This window comes from Mesoplodon bidens (assembly GCF_964165515.1).
Source record: "Mesoplodon bidens genome assembly, chromosome: 13".
NCBI lineage: Eukaryota > Metazoa > Chordata > Mammalia > Artiodactyla > Ziphiidae > Mesoplodon > Mesoplodon bidens.
Window position 1 is genome coordinate 6830373 of NC_138169.1, and position 14401 is coordinate 6844773.

General features: G+C 43.9%; 1 protein-coding gene across 2 annotated transcripts in view; it reads right to left on the bottom strand.

Moving 5' to 3' along the window:
- The window catches only part of DNAH10 (dynein axonemal heavy chain 10), a 149779-nt gene that overhangs the window by 90837 nt on the left and 44541 nt on the right, over positions 1–14401 (bottom strand). For both annotated transcript variants that reach the window (XM_081252370.1, XM_081252371.1), the window contains 8 exons: positions 13635–13791; positions 10121–10597; positions 9864–10022; positions 6769–6885; positions 6583–6685; positions 5592–5770; positions 2972–3183; positions 1792–1945 (listed from right to left, as the gene is read on the bottom strand). In XM_081252370.1, the coding sequence (XP_081108496.1) occupies positions 1792–1945; positions 2972–3183; positions 5592–5770; positions 6583–6685; positions 6769–6885; positions 9864–10022; positions 10121–10597; positions 13635–13791 (1558 nt within the window). The remainder of the gene's footprint in view (positions 1–1791; positions 1946–2971; positions 3184–5591; positions 5771–6582; positions 6686–6768; positions 6886–9863; positions 10023–10120; positions 10598–13634; positions 13792–14401) is intronic.

The following is a 14401-nucleotide window of genomic DNA, read 5'->3' on the forward strand; positions in this document are numbered from 1 at the left end:
GCCACGTTCACTCAGCTACTGAGTGCCAGAACCAGGGTCTAAATTCTGTAATCTGCCTCCAGTCTACATCCTCATGAGATCCTGCCCCTCTGTTTACTCTACTGTTAAGCAAGAAAATCAAATTACAAATTAATATGCCTATTTTTATGACATTTTCAAAAACACCCTGTCAATATTTATGCATATGTGTATATAAAAGTATGTGTGTATATAGGTGGTGTATATGTGTGCATATGTATGTATGTATATTATGGGTATATGTATGTGCATGTGTATATTGCATCTGTGTATACATGTGCATATATGAACGTGTGATACATATGTATTTATGTACATGTATATAGGTGCATGTTATGTGTATATATGTGTGGGCATGTATGTATATGGGCATACTACTCATGTATGTGGATGTGCATGTATATGTATTTTATACATCTGTGTGTATGTGTATCCATGGATATGTTATATGTGTACATATGTGTATACACGTGTATAGGCATTTTGGGGGGGGTTGTGCCACGCTGCGGCATGCGGGATCTTAGTTCCCCGACCAGGGATCAAACCCAGGCCCCCTGCAGTGGAAGCGCGGAGCCCTAACCACTGTACCACCAGGGAATTCCCTGTATATGCATTTTTTTTTTTTTTTTTGCGGTATACGGGCCTCTCACTGTTGTGGCCTCTCCCATTGCAGAGCACAGGCTCCGGACACGCAGGCTCAGCAGCCATGGCTCACGGGCCCAGCCACTCCGCGGCATGTGGGATCTTCCCGGACCAGGGCACGAACCCGTGTCCCCTGCATCGGCAGGCGGACTCTCAACCACTGTGCCACCAGGGAAGCCCTGTATATGCATTTTAAAGTGTTAAAGGAGGGACTTCCCTGGTGGCAGCAGAGGTTAAGAATCTTCCTGCCAATGCAGGGGACACAGGTTCAATCCCTGGTCCAGGAGGATCCCATCTGCCGTGGAGCAACTAAGCCCGTGTGCACAGCTACTGAGCCTGCATTCTGGAGCCCACAAGCCACAACTGCTGAGGCCAGCATGCCACAACTACTAAAGCCCGTGCGCCTAGAGCCCGTGCTCCGCAACAAGAGAAGCCACAGCAATGAGAAGCCCGCGATCGCAACGAAGAGTAGCCCTCGCTTGCTGCAACTAGAGGAAGCCCGCGTGCAGCAATTAAGACCCAATGCAGCCAAAAATAAATAAATTAAATAAAAATTTTAAAAGTTTGTTAAAAAAAAATAAATAAAGTGTTAAAGGATACACCCTAAAATGTTAATAATTTATCTTCAGGGACCTCCTTGTTGGTCCAGGGGTTAAGACTCCATGCTCCCAATGTGGGGGGCCCGGGTTCGATCCCTGGTCAGGGAACTAGATCCCGCATGCATGCTGCAACTAAGAGCACACATGCCACAACTAAAGATCCCGAATGCCGCAACTAAGAGCCCACCCAGGGGCTCAGGCTCAGTAGCTGTGGCTCACGGGCCTAGTTGCTCCGCGGCATGTGGGATCTTCCCAGACCAGGGCTGAAACCCATGTCCCCTGCATCGGCAGGCAGATTCTCAACCACTGTGCCACCAGGGAAGCCCCCACCCATTATTTCTTTAATAAATAAGCGTGAAACTATAATTAAGAACTAAAACATTTAACTGGGGCAGAAATTCTATTTCTAGAACAGATCATTCTTTCTTGCTCAAACATAACAGGTATCAGAGCAAACGGGTCTTCTCTCTGAATTTAAAAAAAAAAATTCTCTTTTTTTTCTGTACCGTTTTACAACTAAAAACAGTCCTACCTTCTCAAGGGCTATCTCCCTGATGGCCGACGTGACGATCTCGTTGAGGACATCTGTGTGTGTGTGAAGCTCCATAGCAAACATGTTTTCCAAGGTGAATGTTTCAGTCACTTCAAACATCACGCCTGTTTTCTCCATAAGCTCTTTCCAATGCCTAAAGGTGCATCCACATTAAAATCTTTCTGTCTACTGAGTTTAGTGACGGATTCAATTATTCCCTCTTTAACCACAGGATAAAATCCCATTATAAACACTTCTTGTCATGGACTTTGGAAATACGAGTACATCACTGGAATTATCCGTCCAAAGTTTTCCAAGATCCCACTGGCTGCCGGAATTAAACCCAGGAAACAACATCTAGAAGGTATTTTCTTAGATGGCTAGTCTTCACTACCACCTAAGAAAATACACAACTTTTCGTTTGTTGGTAACTGCTTCTGCATAGTCTCTGGATGGGTGATCCTGACCTCTCTTGGATCACTCAGCCTGTCTGAGACCCTGGTGCAAATTATGAGCACTCGTGTGTTGGATATACATTCAGCAAGCACTAACTCTGTGCAGGCAGTGGGCTGGCCGCTGGGGATTCAGAGGGACTCAGAGGCAAGGCCCCTGCCCGGGGGAACACTACCAGCGACTTGGGGAGACAGTCAGTGACCGATAAAACAAATCTATAAATTAAATAAACGCACACTGTTTCGAGCACTATGAAAAAAAAACGCAGAGTGATAAATTTAAGAAGGGGGAACAGGACAGACACAGCACCAAGCAGCACTGCTCTTGACCCAACCTGGCCTCCTCTGAAGGTTCACATTTGCCCACTATTATGGTCCCATGTATATGGGATGAATGCAATAAGGCAGCTAAACGTGGCGCTGGACTGGCAGAATGCCAGGTATACCCAGCATACAAGCAGTAATTGTAGAATCACTGATTTTTGTTGTACACAGAGATGGTCAGAAAGGAGAATCTACCGTTTTTTCTCTCTCTAGTCCCAGGTCTAGTGCAGGAGTTGATATAGGAGAATCCTCGTGGTTGATAATTTAATGGAAACTTTACATAGAAGCGATATTATAGAAATATTACTTGCATATTTCTAGCCCCGTGTTGCTGTTGGAATCTTGTCCTTCATCATCAGAGCTAAGCAAAGACATATTTTAAAGTAAAAGCTCCTCCCACAAACCTGTCTCTTAAAGCCTCGTGCTTCAAGTCAAGAAGTAAAGGAATCGAGTCTTTGAACGCCTTCATTTTTGCTTCCAAATGGTAGGCCACTGATAAATTTCGGACCTGCCGGGGCAGCTTTCTGAGGGACCTGAGAAAACTTTCAATTCCTTCCTGGAGAAACTGAACATTCAGGTTGACCCAGAGTGTCTGAGACCATTCTTCCTTTGCAACCTGGAAATGGGTAAGAAATAGTCCCATCAACAAGACCCCTTTGGAAACTCGAAGGTGGCTTGACCGGGAGAGGGCATTCTTAACCCTTGGTTATGCTCACTTCTCTCCAAATATCATCACCCATCTCCCCAAAACAACCTCAAATTCACAAAAGAAAGATCGATTCCAAGGCTCTAAAACACAAACAGAACATTCCAACTTTTTTAAGCCCTCACAAAAATAATGCTGTATCCGAGGATGTGTAGGATCCAAAAACATGTCTTCCTTTCCTTCAGGGAAAAGGAGGAAGCAGGATGTCAGAAACAGGTACTTTTAAATCAGGGAGTCACTTGGGTCTTAAATGTGTACTTCATTCAGGTGCTGTCCTTTTCTGATAAAAGAAGCTAAGGTTACAAAATACCTACAATTTAGATAATCCTGCTTGGTTATCATAAAGAAAAGACTTTGTGTTCCACCTCCCTGAGATTTAATGTAAACAGTACCATCTCGTGTAAAATTTACCATCTTGTAGAGTTGGCATTTGCAACCTGTGACATCCAGGCTTGACAGAGTTGCTTGAGTCATGAAATGTATTTGACAGGAAATTATGTTAATTGATGAAATACGTGTATGATATATATATATATATTTTTTTGGCTGCGTCGGGTCTTAGTTGCGGCGCGCAGGATCTTTGTTGAGGCATGCGGGATCTTTCATTGTGATGTGCAGGCGCTTGGGCTTTTCGTTGCGGGGCACAGGCTTCTCTCTAGTTCTGTGCGCGGGGTTTTTTCTCTCTCTAGTTGTGGCGTGTGGGCTCTCTAGTTCAGGTGCGTGAGCTCAGTAGTTGTGGCGCACGGGCTTAGTTGCCCTGCGGCATGTGGGAACCTAGTTCCCCAACCAGGGATATGACCCACGTCCCCTGCATTGGAAGGCGGATTCTTTACCACTGGACCACCAGGGAAGTCCCGTGTATGATAATTCTTTAAAGTGTAAATGGCACTACATATGATGTATTTACATTTTTTCGTTTCTCTTCTTTTCTTGCCTTCTAGGAAGATATTAAAAGCTCCAACCGTTTTTTGGATTATTTTGAGATGACTCCCATGATTCATTACCTCCTTTTTGCAAAAATTTAATGAGAAACAAATTAGAAAGAAACCATAATGAAATTAAGTACTTCTTGGAGGTTCTACCCCTAAATATAGAACCAACCAGTCATTATAATAATGCCTTTCCTTCATCCACCCTCCATGCCTTTGCCTGACACTCTCTCCACTGAGCGCGTTTGCTAAAACCACAACTATGGTTAGGCCCACAACCCCACGTTTATCAGGACCCAACACCTACACCCGGGCAGCCAACCACGATTGCTCAAAACTCAACCTCGCCCATGGCCTCAGTCGAAATCCAGGACCGTGTGGGCACCATCGGTCACCCCGCATCTCCTTGGCCCTCTTGCTCCCCATTCTTCGAGAGGGTCATCTCACCCCCACTCCACCATCCTCAACCAGCCAGCATCCCCACCCACGGTCCCCTCTGCTGATGACCTTGCTGTGCGCAACCCTGGGGAAGCGGAGGCGATCAGAACGTTCAACATCTCCCGCTAGAAGCATCTCTGTGCGTAGGCCCCGTCTTCCCCATAAGACGGTCGATGAGTCTGCCTCTTATGTGAGGCCACCTCTTGATCCCATCCCTTTCCCACGTACTCAAGGACACCAGACATGAAGACTCCCTTTTCCCTCCTATTACCTGCGTCCCCTCCTTACTGGATCACTCCTATCAGTACACAAACCCACGTTGTAATTTCTCCCACCTTAAAGGAAATGTATCCCGACCCCACGTCCCCTCCACCCATCACTCCTCATCCCTGCTTCCCTCCGTAACGAGACTCACTGGAAGAGCCATCTACACTAGGCCTTTCTAACGCCTCTCTTCCCTTTCTCTCTGTTTTTCCTAAGCTTTGCGGAGGGTTCACGGGTGCACAGTAAGCTGCACATATGACCAGCGCACAGCTGGGTGGTTCTGACATGTGCGCAGACCATGATACCACCACCTCAGTCGAGATAAGGGACATATCCGTCTCCATCACCCTCGGTGGCCTCCTCCTGCCCCTCTGTCATCGCCCCCCCACCCTTCTCCTTCCACCCCACCCCTAGTCAACCACTGACCTGCTTTCTGCCAGGAACACGTACACTGGCAACCAGGACATTCACAGTGCCGGGCAGCCTCACCTCCGTCGGGTTCCAGAGCTCTCTCCACACCCCAAATGGAAAACCCGTGCTCATTAGCAGTCACTCCCCACGCCCTCCTCCCAAGAGCCAAAGTGAGAGTTTCTACGAAACCTGCCCCAGGCTCCGCATGATTGTGGCCTCAAAGTCCGCTGAGTTGCATTCCCTCCAGCGAGACCCCGTCTGTGGGTGGACGCCTACCTTTAGTCCTTCGTAGAGCTCATAAATGGTCTTCAGCCCGCTCACTTCCTTCTGCACTTTTAGCAGCTCTGGGTACATGGTAATTGGAAGATCAAAAAGTTTCTCAGCATTAGCCAACTCCTGACGGTTCTTTTCGTGTCTCATCAGCTCTTTTTCAAAAGCGGCTAAAAGGTCTACTCCTAGTAAATAAGCAGATAAATGAATGCATGCAATTTTTTTAATTTAATTTCTATTTCATATTGGAGTATAGTTGATTTACAATGTTGTGTTCGTTTCAGTGCACAGCAAAGGGATTCAGTTATATATATATCTATTCTTTTTCAGATTCTTTTCCCGTCTAGGTTATTACAGAGTATTGAGTAGAGTTCCCTGTGCTATACAGTAGGTCCTTGATTATCTATTTTGTATATAGTAGTGTGTATAATCCCAAATTTCTAACTTATCCCTCCCCCCTCTAACTTTCCCCTTTGGTAACCATAAGTTCGTTTTTGAAGTCTGTGAGTCTGTTTCTGTTTTATAAATAAGTTTGTTTTGAATACATACAATTTTAAGGTGTACAAAATTGAATAAGAAATCATGAACAATATGCAAAACTCTCATCTCATCCATAGAAGCCAACTGGGAAGACAAATTTAGGATGACCAGACTTTATCTTGTTATCATTCTAACTAAAACCAGAGGGCCAGTTACATGTGCAAGCTCCTCCAGTTAGAAAGTTCTGTCTCCTGAGCGTTCTCGCTCTAAGTGGTCTCAGCTTGGCCTGCAGATTAGAATCCCCACGGGAGCTTTTAAAAAAGCTCAGATCACTCTCCAGACCAGTGGAATCAACTCGGTGGACTTGGTGCCCAGGCAGAAGTGGTTTTTAGAGATTCCCCAGAGGAACCCAGGGTACAGGCACGGTTACACACCACTGCTCCATCCCATCTTCCCATAAAATTCTTAAGCAAAACACATTCAAATGCCTCAGTAAGACCAACGTGAGTACCCTTACCTCTATCAAGATCATCACCAACAGAACCAGGGCCTTCATGATAAAAACGTCTTGCAAAGTCCTCTATCTGCTGTCTGTAGTTTAATATTTCACCTCGAGTGACCTGAGAAAAGCAGGGTTGCGTTAGTTTAGCCCACTGGATATTTTTCAACATCTTTACTCGGGAAGTGAAGCGTTTCAAGGTACCTCTGTGAACGTTCTCTTTATACCTCCCAGAGAATGCTCCACATTCAATGCATCATTAAACAGATTTGACCACATGCTCTCAATCTTGTCAACCAGTTCTTTCTCTGCATCGGAAGGCTAAAAAAAAAAAAAAAAAAAGAAAGAAAAAACAATAAATGATCAGCAGTTTGGAAATGAAATTTCTGGTCAAAGCTTCTGCTTTCCAGGACTTCTGCTTCTGCGTAATGGCAGGCTAGGTCATTTGAACAAATGCTGGTTGAATTATACAAATTAGATAGTTATAATAAAAATAAAATCAGGAGACAATAATTTTTTAAAAGAGATAGATGACATAGGCAGAAAGAGAGAAATAACCTAGAGAGATAAACCCTTCATAAAGTAAAATCGAGCTTCAAACCAACCTCATCTCTGATTAAAATAAGGTTATCTTGACCTGTTAACACACCCAGCTGTGTTGTCATAAGCAAAAACATATCTCCTATGATGAAACATAACATCATCTGGAGCCTCCAATTCTCCCTACAATTTGTCATATATGATGTCCAGAACTCAATCAGAAATAATAGGATGATAAGGATACAAGTGACTTGAAGGAAACCAAGAGATACACAGACAGTATAAGCAGACGGTAATGGAGTTCTAAGACATAGAATTCTAAATAATGTTACTTGATAAAGAAAACAAAAGACAGAACTGAAAATTTTGACTTTATTTTAATTATAAAAATATAAATTTTGCATATTGTGCATTTTTCTTTTTACCTTTGGAGGATGCTAGAGAACTAATTTATTATTCTGAAAACATGTAATTACAGGGTAAATAACCTGCCCTGGTTATATAAACTGTATCTCGGGGTAAACAGATAGTTTTTAAGGAAAAGTTTCTCTTTTTTCATTTTTATTATTTTTTTATTGAAGTATAATTGACAATACTATGTTAATTCCAGGTGCACAACATAGGGATTCGTTATTTCTATACACTAAAAAATGATCGCCACTACTGTGCATTTTCTGATGAGAGGATCTCTAGCTTTCAGCCAAGGCTAATGCTCAGTGAAGGTGATTAAAGCACTCAAGCAATGTAAATGCTGAAATACAAATTTTATGCAAATTCAGGCTTATAACAGCTCTTTGTTTCTCCCTTCTACTTTGTTTTTCCAGTGGATTCTTTTCTAGGTATTATGTGATGCAGAGCATGCAAAATTTTGCATACAATTTCAAGGAGATCCCAGACACCCTCAAACTCATCCACAGACTTTCTAAAGGTCTTTGAAACACACATTTAACAACCCTAAATAAAGACAATTTAATTATTATCTTCTACCAGTTTCTTTTATCGTCTTATCTCTCTTCTTCCCCCTAATCATTTTTGCAACAGCCATTTATTTATAAAAGAAAATTAACATCAAAAAAAAAAAAAAAAAAGAAAGAGGAGCTTCCCTGGTGGCGCAGCGGTTGAGAGTCCACCTGCCGATGCAGGGGACACGGGTTTGTGCCCCGGTCCAGGAAGATCCCACATGCCGCGGAGCGGCTAGCCGTGAGCCATGGCCGCTGAGCCTGCACGTCCGGAGCCTGTGCTCCGCAACGGGAGAGGCCACAGCAGTGAGAGGCCTGTGTACTGCAAAAAAAAAAAAAAGAAAGAAAGAAGGAAAGTGGAAAAGCCAAAACAGTGTGCAGTTACAGACCAGTCTACAAAAAACACTATTTGATCCATGCAAGATCAAGAAATAATCTCTAAGTTGTCATTTTTCTAAATAACCATGCTTTACATTTAAATTTTATTACTTAAAGTCATAAACAATTGACTTTATTGTATATTTGAGAAGTCTTTCTGAAAAGGGCCTTAGAATTCAACCCAACCATAAAAATTTTCAGAAAAGAGTTCACTTAAAATAAAATAAAAACAACTATTAAAGAAATTTTGTGCCTATCCTTTTGGGTGTATTGAGAAACAAATAAATATGCAAGTCATTTTTGGTGGGTCTATATACTACAAATTTTCTATGCAGTAAACATGGTTTATACATAAACTGTAAATTTATCCAACTAATTTGTTGAAGTAATTCCAGTGAATTGGAACTGCTAGGACTAAGGCTATCCAAAATTTATAGTTTGAGTTCAAACTAGATTTCCCCTACTATTAATATATAGATGAGACCTCATCAATCTTGTCCCCCAGTGTTTATGTGGGTCTGTTTCCTAAAACTGTATAAATGTTAGATTTTTAATCTTTGGTAATATGATATTACAAAGAAATTGCTTTTCTTTTTTTTTTTTCAAAGAACTCTTTTTTTTTTAAATTTTATTTATTTTTATGGCTGTGTTGGGTCTTTGTTTCTGTGAGAGGGCTTTCTCTAGTTGTGGCAAGCGGGGGCCACTCTTCATCACGGTGCGTGGGCCTCTCACTATCGTGGCCTCTCTTGTTGCGGAGCACAGGCTCCAGACGCGCAGGCTCAGTAATTGTGGCTCACAGGCTTAGCCGCTCCGTGGCACGTGGGATCTTCCCAGACCAGGGCTCGAACCCGTGTCCCCTGCATTGGCAGGCAGATTCTCAACCACTGCGTCACCAGGGAAGCCCAAAGAAATTGCTTTTCTTCTGTTATTGTTCAGCTCAGTCATCTTCATAGATGCTTAATCCTTACTAGTCACTTGTGTTATTTCATTTTCTTCCATTTTTTTTCCATTTCCCTTGGTATATCAGTGTCTTTGTTACTGGTTTGTAAGAACTCATTTATGACTAAGGATGTTAACCATTCGTCATGCAATACAAATGAAATACCATATTTTACTGCCATCAATTTAATATGGTGTTTTGTATTTTGGTTGTGTATTAAAATATAATCCTGTTGTGTTTTTTAAAAATAAAATAAAATAGGAACTTCCCTGGCAGTCCAGTGGTTAGGACTACACGCTTCCACTGCAGGAAGCACAGGTTCGATCCCTGGTCAGGGAACTAAGATCCCACATGCCTCACAGTGCAGCCAAAAAAATAAATAAATAAAAACAAAAACACACAAAGGAAGGAAGGAAGAGAGGGAGGGAGGGAGGGAGGGAGGGAGGAAGGAAGGAAGGGAGAAAAGGAAAGAGTTCACTTACTAAGAGACTGTACATGGCCATCGTGCGGTACCTCTCCTGGACATCCCGGTATCTTAGTTCCATCACTAAAGATTTACTTCTAATTTCTGCGATTGTTGCAAGGACAAACTTGAGATCTTCAAGGGTACTAGGGCTCTTCTTCAGGTTTTTGGTCAGGAACTATAAAATAGAGTTCAAAGGGACACTGAATAAGCATAGGGGAAAAAATACAGCACTGAATGAAGCCCTGACGATCATGAAACCCGGGGCCCCACTACCTCTATCTCTTCATGCAGATTATGGAGCTCCTCTCTGGCTGACTCATTAAGGAGCTTCCCAAGTGAAACCACCCAGGACTTGGCATTTTCCTGTATGGTGTTCACCAGGGGTCCAAGCTGGAGGCGGATGCAGTGCTCATCCTTGATCAAGGGGTGATGCATCACTTCAGAGGCGACCCTGGAATAGAACTGCAACTTCTCGTCATAGGCAACACAAGGGGGCTTCTTGGCAGCAAACTTCTCCACCACGATGGCTTTGTCCAGTTTCCAGAGCGGTCGGTACCGCTTCCATTTCTGCAGGTACTTCATAAGATTGATCAGAATCCTGTGGACGTTTTGGGGGATCATAACAGCCTGCTCAATTATCTGAGGGTTCTGAGAAATATCATTGTAAAAGTTGATTGTAACCAGTTCTTCTTCCTCTCCCTTCTGAGGGGGGCATTCTATGCAGCTGCCATTCATCCAGCGAACAAAATTCTGGCAAAATAAGAATTGGGGGAAAAAAGACAGTCCTTTAGTATCTATTTTGCTTCCTATGTACATATCACATTCAGTAATAAGTCTTGCTAGTAAGGGATATCACTTTATTATTGATAAGCTGTGCTAGGTTGCAAAAAATCACCACAATCCTTTGTTCCTCCTATCAAGAGATTCTGTCTGTTGACAAAAGGGTCTATCAGGAGTACCTATTTTCCCGCTCTGGGCTAGCCTGTGACTTGACCAACAGATAGGGGAAGCGGCATTATGCAAGGTCCAAGCCCGGGGCTCAAGCAGCCCAGCAGCTTCTACTCTCATGCTCTTGGAACCTTGCAGCCACCAGATGCACGACCTTCAGCTAGCCTACGTGATGATGGAGACCCAGGAGGACCAAGGCTCCCCAGGCAACAGCCAGCCAATCATCAGACGTGTGCTTGAGCACAGCCAAGTTCGGATGTATAAAACAACATTAGTTTCCAGTGTCCCAGAACACATCTGTCATTGGACGTCTCCCTGCTGTATAGTCAAGAGCCCCTCTTCTTTCAAGCAAACCATGAGTGGTTATGCATAACATCTCTGAACCATAGTCTGGCCACCTGTAGGATGGGAATAACAACAATTACAAATTCTACTGCTCACTGTAATACTAATACCAAAACTGATCGCTAACGTTTATTTAGAGCTCATTGCCAAGTACATGTTATGCCATTTAATTCTCTCAACCCACTGTAGAACATGGATTGTATTATCATTTCCACTTAATAGATGAGGTAATTCGATCCTAGCTTAAAACTTTTGCTCATTGTTTTCAGTCAGGAAATATGAATCCTGAAGCTCAAATAGTGCAGTCAAGCCAACTTAAGTCACCTCGCCATAAGTGTTTATTTGCAGAGATTTTTGTTAATGAAAGGCATTTCCAACACTTTCCAAGAGGATAGGTAAAAATTCTTTTCATTTAAAACAAAGCATTGATAAAAATATAATAAAAATAAATAAAAGAAAGCATTGATGAAGATAAAATAACAGTCTTCACCACAAAGCCTCAAACCCATCTATGGCGGGGGTGGGAATAAACTGGCACGAAAAACTATGATTAATATCCATAATGTTTCACAAAGAGTCTTTCCTATTTATTCACCCCTTGGAAATTGTTTTGTTTTCCTGTTCAAAGACTTGGTAATGTAACACCTAAAAGTTAAGAGAATTTATATGACCGAGGTTTAATAAATGACCTATTTGCATAGATTATAAAACATGTGCAATTTATTCATTAATTTCCAAGTACAGTGAAATGAAATTCGCTATTTGTAATATCTACACTTAATTTTATGCTAAAAAACATGCCTGAGGGCTTCCCTGGTGGTGCAGTGGTTAAGAATCTGCCTGCCAATGCAGGGGACACGGGTTCGAGCCCTGGTCTGGGAAGATCCCACATGCCACAGAACAACTAAGCCTGTGGGCCACAACTACTGAGCCTGCGGTCTAGAGCCCGCGAGCCACAACTACTCAGCCCACATGCCACAACTATGGAAGCCCGCACGCCTAGAGGCTGTGCTCTGCAACAAGAGAAGCCACCCCAATGAGAAGCCCACACACCGCAATGAAGAGTAGCCCCCGCTCGCTGAAACTAGAGAAAAGCCCACGCACAGCAATGAAGACCCAATGCAGCCAAAAATAAATAAATTAAATAATTAAAAAAATTTTTTTAAATGCCTGACTTTCTGAACAAACCAAGTGAAAAGAAAGATATTAGTGTCTTGAGGGGGTGTGACATCTCTTATCCACAAAAAGGCCCTATTTTCCCAATGTTGGTAAGACGTAAACTTTGGGTTATTTGCCAACTGACAGTCATTTGACAAGCACTGACTGAGTGCCAATTATGTGCTAGGCGCTGTGCGAGGTGCTGGGGGCTCCAGAGTGAACAGACACACAAAGTTCATGGTGTCGTGGAACTTGCATTCTAGTGGCATGAGCTAGTCAAAGCATGAACGAGCAAGTAAATAAGAAAAGGTCAGATAGTGACATGGGCTAGGAAGAAGGTGGTGTAGGGTTATGTAATAAGAGAAGGACCAGAAGGGGCCAGCAAGTCCAGGTCTCAGGGGCAGAAGGTTCCAGGCAGAGGGAACAGGAGTGCCACCATTTCAAGGAGGAAGTGGTGTTACCTGCTGGAGGTGCATTAGGCTGGGCACAGTGGGGTGTGTACAGGTAGGAGCTGATCAGAAAGGTAGGCAGGAGTTAGATTGCAGAGGGGCTCATAGACCAGAATGACGAGTTTGGATTATGTTCTAAGTGCAACGTGAAGTCATCGGGGGCTTTTCTACAGGGATGACATGAAACGATTCACGTTTTTAAAGGATAATCCTGACCACCTGTGGAAACATGACTGCAATAGTCCAGGTGAGGGATGATGAACTTGGGATGGACTGGTAACGTGGAAAAGGAGAGAAGAGGGGAGATCAGAGGCGTGTTTGGGGGAGCGAGTCAGCCAGACTTACCAACGGGCTGGATATGGGTGGACAGGAGAAAAGAGGGATCAAGGATGGCTCCCAGGGTTTTGACTCAACCACTTGGGTGGATGTTGGCGCCGTTGCCTGAAGTAGGGAAAATGGGGGCAGGACCAGGCTGCACGTTGGAAAGCCAGGAATTCCATCTTGTACTCGCCAAGTCTAAGGTTCAAGGGGAGACAGCTGGTAGGCGACTAGAAACATGTGTTGTGTAGTAGAGAATTCTGGGTTGGAGATGGAAATGCGGCAGGCTTGCCTCCATAGGGTTGGTAATAACGGCCATGGGACCGGTCGTGAGGATGTACAAAGAAGATAAAGAGAGGTGAGAAGGGAGCCGGCATCAAGCCTTGGGACACCCCCAAACTTCAGAGATTTACAGAGGAGGAGCCAGGAAGAGACTAAAACGGTCTGGACAAAGGACAGAGTGGAGCCTGTGTTCTTGACCTCCTGGGTCACCTGCTGTCCGCAGCTGGTGGGCCCAGCCCTCTGTGACAAGGGGTCAGCCAGGAAACAACACACAGTTCCGTCCCTACCTTGGTGACCTCCACACAATTTCGGACACAGTGGACGCACATTTTGTCAATCTCGCTTGCGCTGGGGTGCAGGATGATCTCGGGCGCCGTCAAAATGGTTTCCGTTTGGAACAAAGGGACGTTTCCAAGGATTAAAGAATTAAAAGACTGCAAATTCCTAGGAGGGGTTAATAAAACAGACTCAGTATTCAGCAGCGTAAAAGATACCCGACAGCGGGTGAAAACGGCTAGAGTCCCAGCCGCCACCTATAAAAAGCCTGCGACGAGGAATAACACAGTCTACGGCTGTAACGGACAGTGTGGGGTGAGTTTCATTATATACCCTTCTTACGGCCCAAATTGTACAAATAGTTCATTTCTACTTTGGGGAAGTTAGAATACCTATTAGTTGGAAGATACTTAGTAATAGTAACTCCAAAAAGCTGTTTGACTCTGGCTCCGGAAAAATGAACTCTCATGTCCCCCCTCCGCCTGGCCCACCAGACTCTGTCCTTTCTGGGATTAAATCAGGGACAACACAGGGATGGACACTTCATTAGCCTGCAAACCGGTCTTCCTCTTCCCCCCATCCCCACTGCAATTCAGTGATCCCTACAGCCAGAGAGAGGGTATAAAACATGCAACTCTTCTCTCTCTGAGAACAAATGCAAGCTCCTTCCAGGCTCTTCACGACCTGGCCCCTGCCTGCTCAGCCTCCTCTCCTACGCACTCCCTTCACCCTCTTTATTCCTTCCTTCTGTTCCTCCCACGTGGCCTCCAGGTCTGTA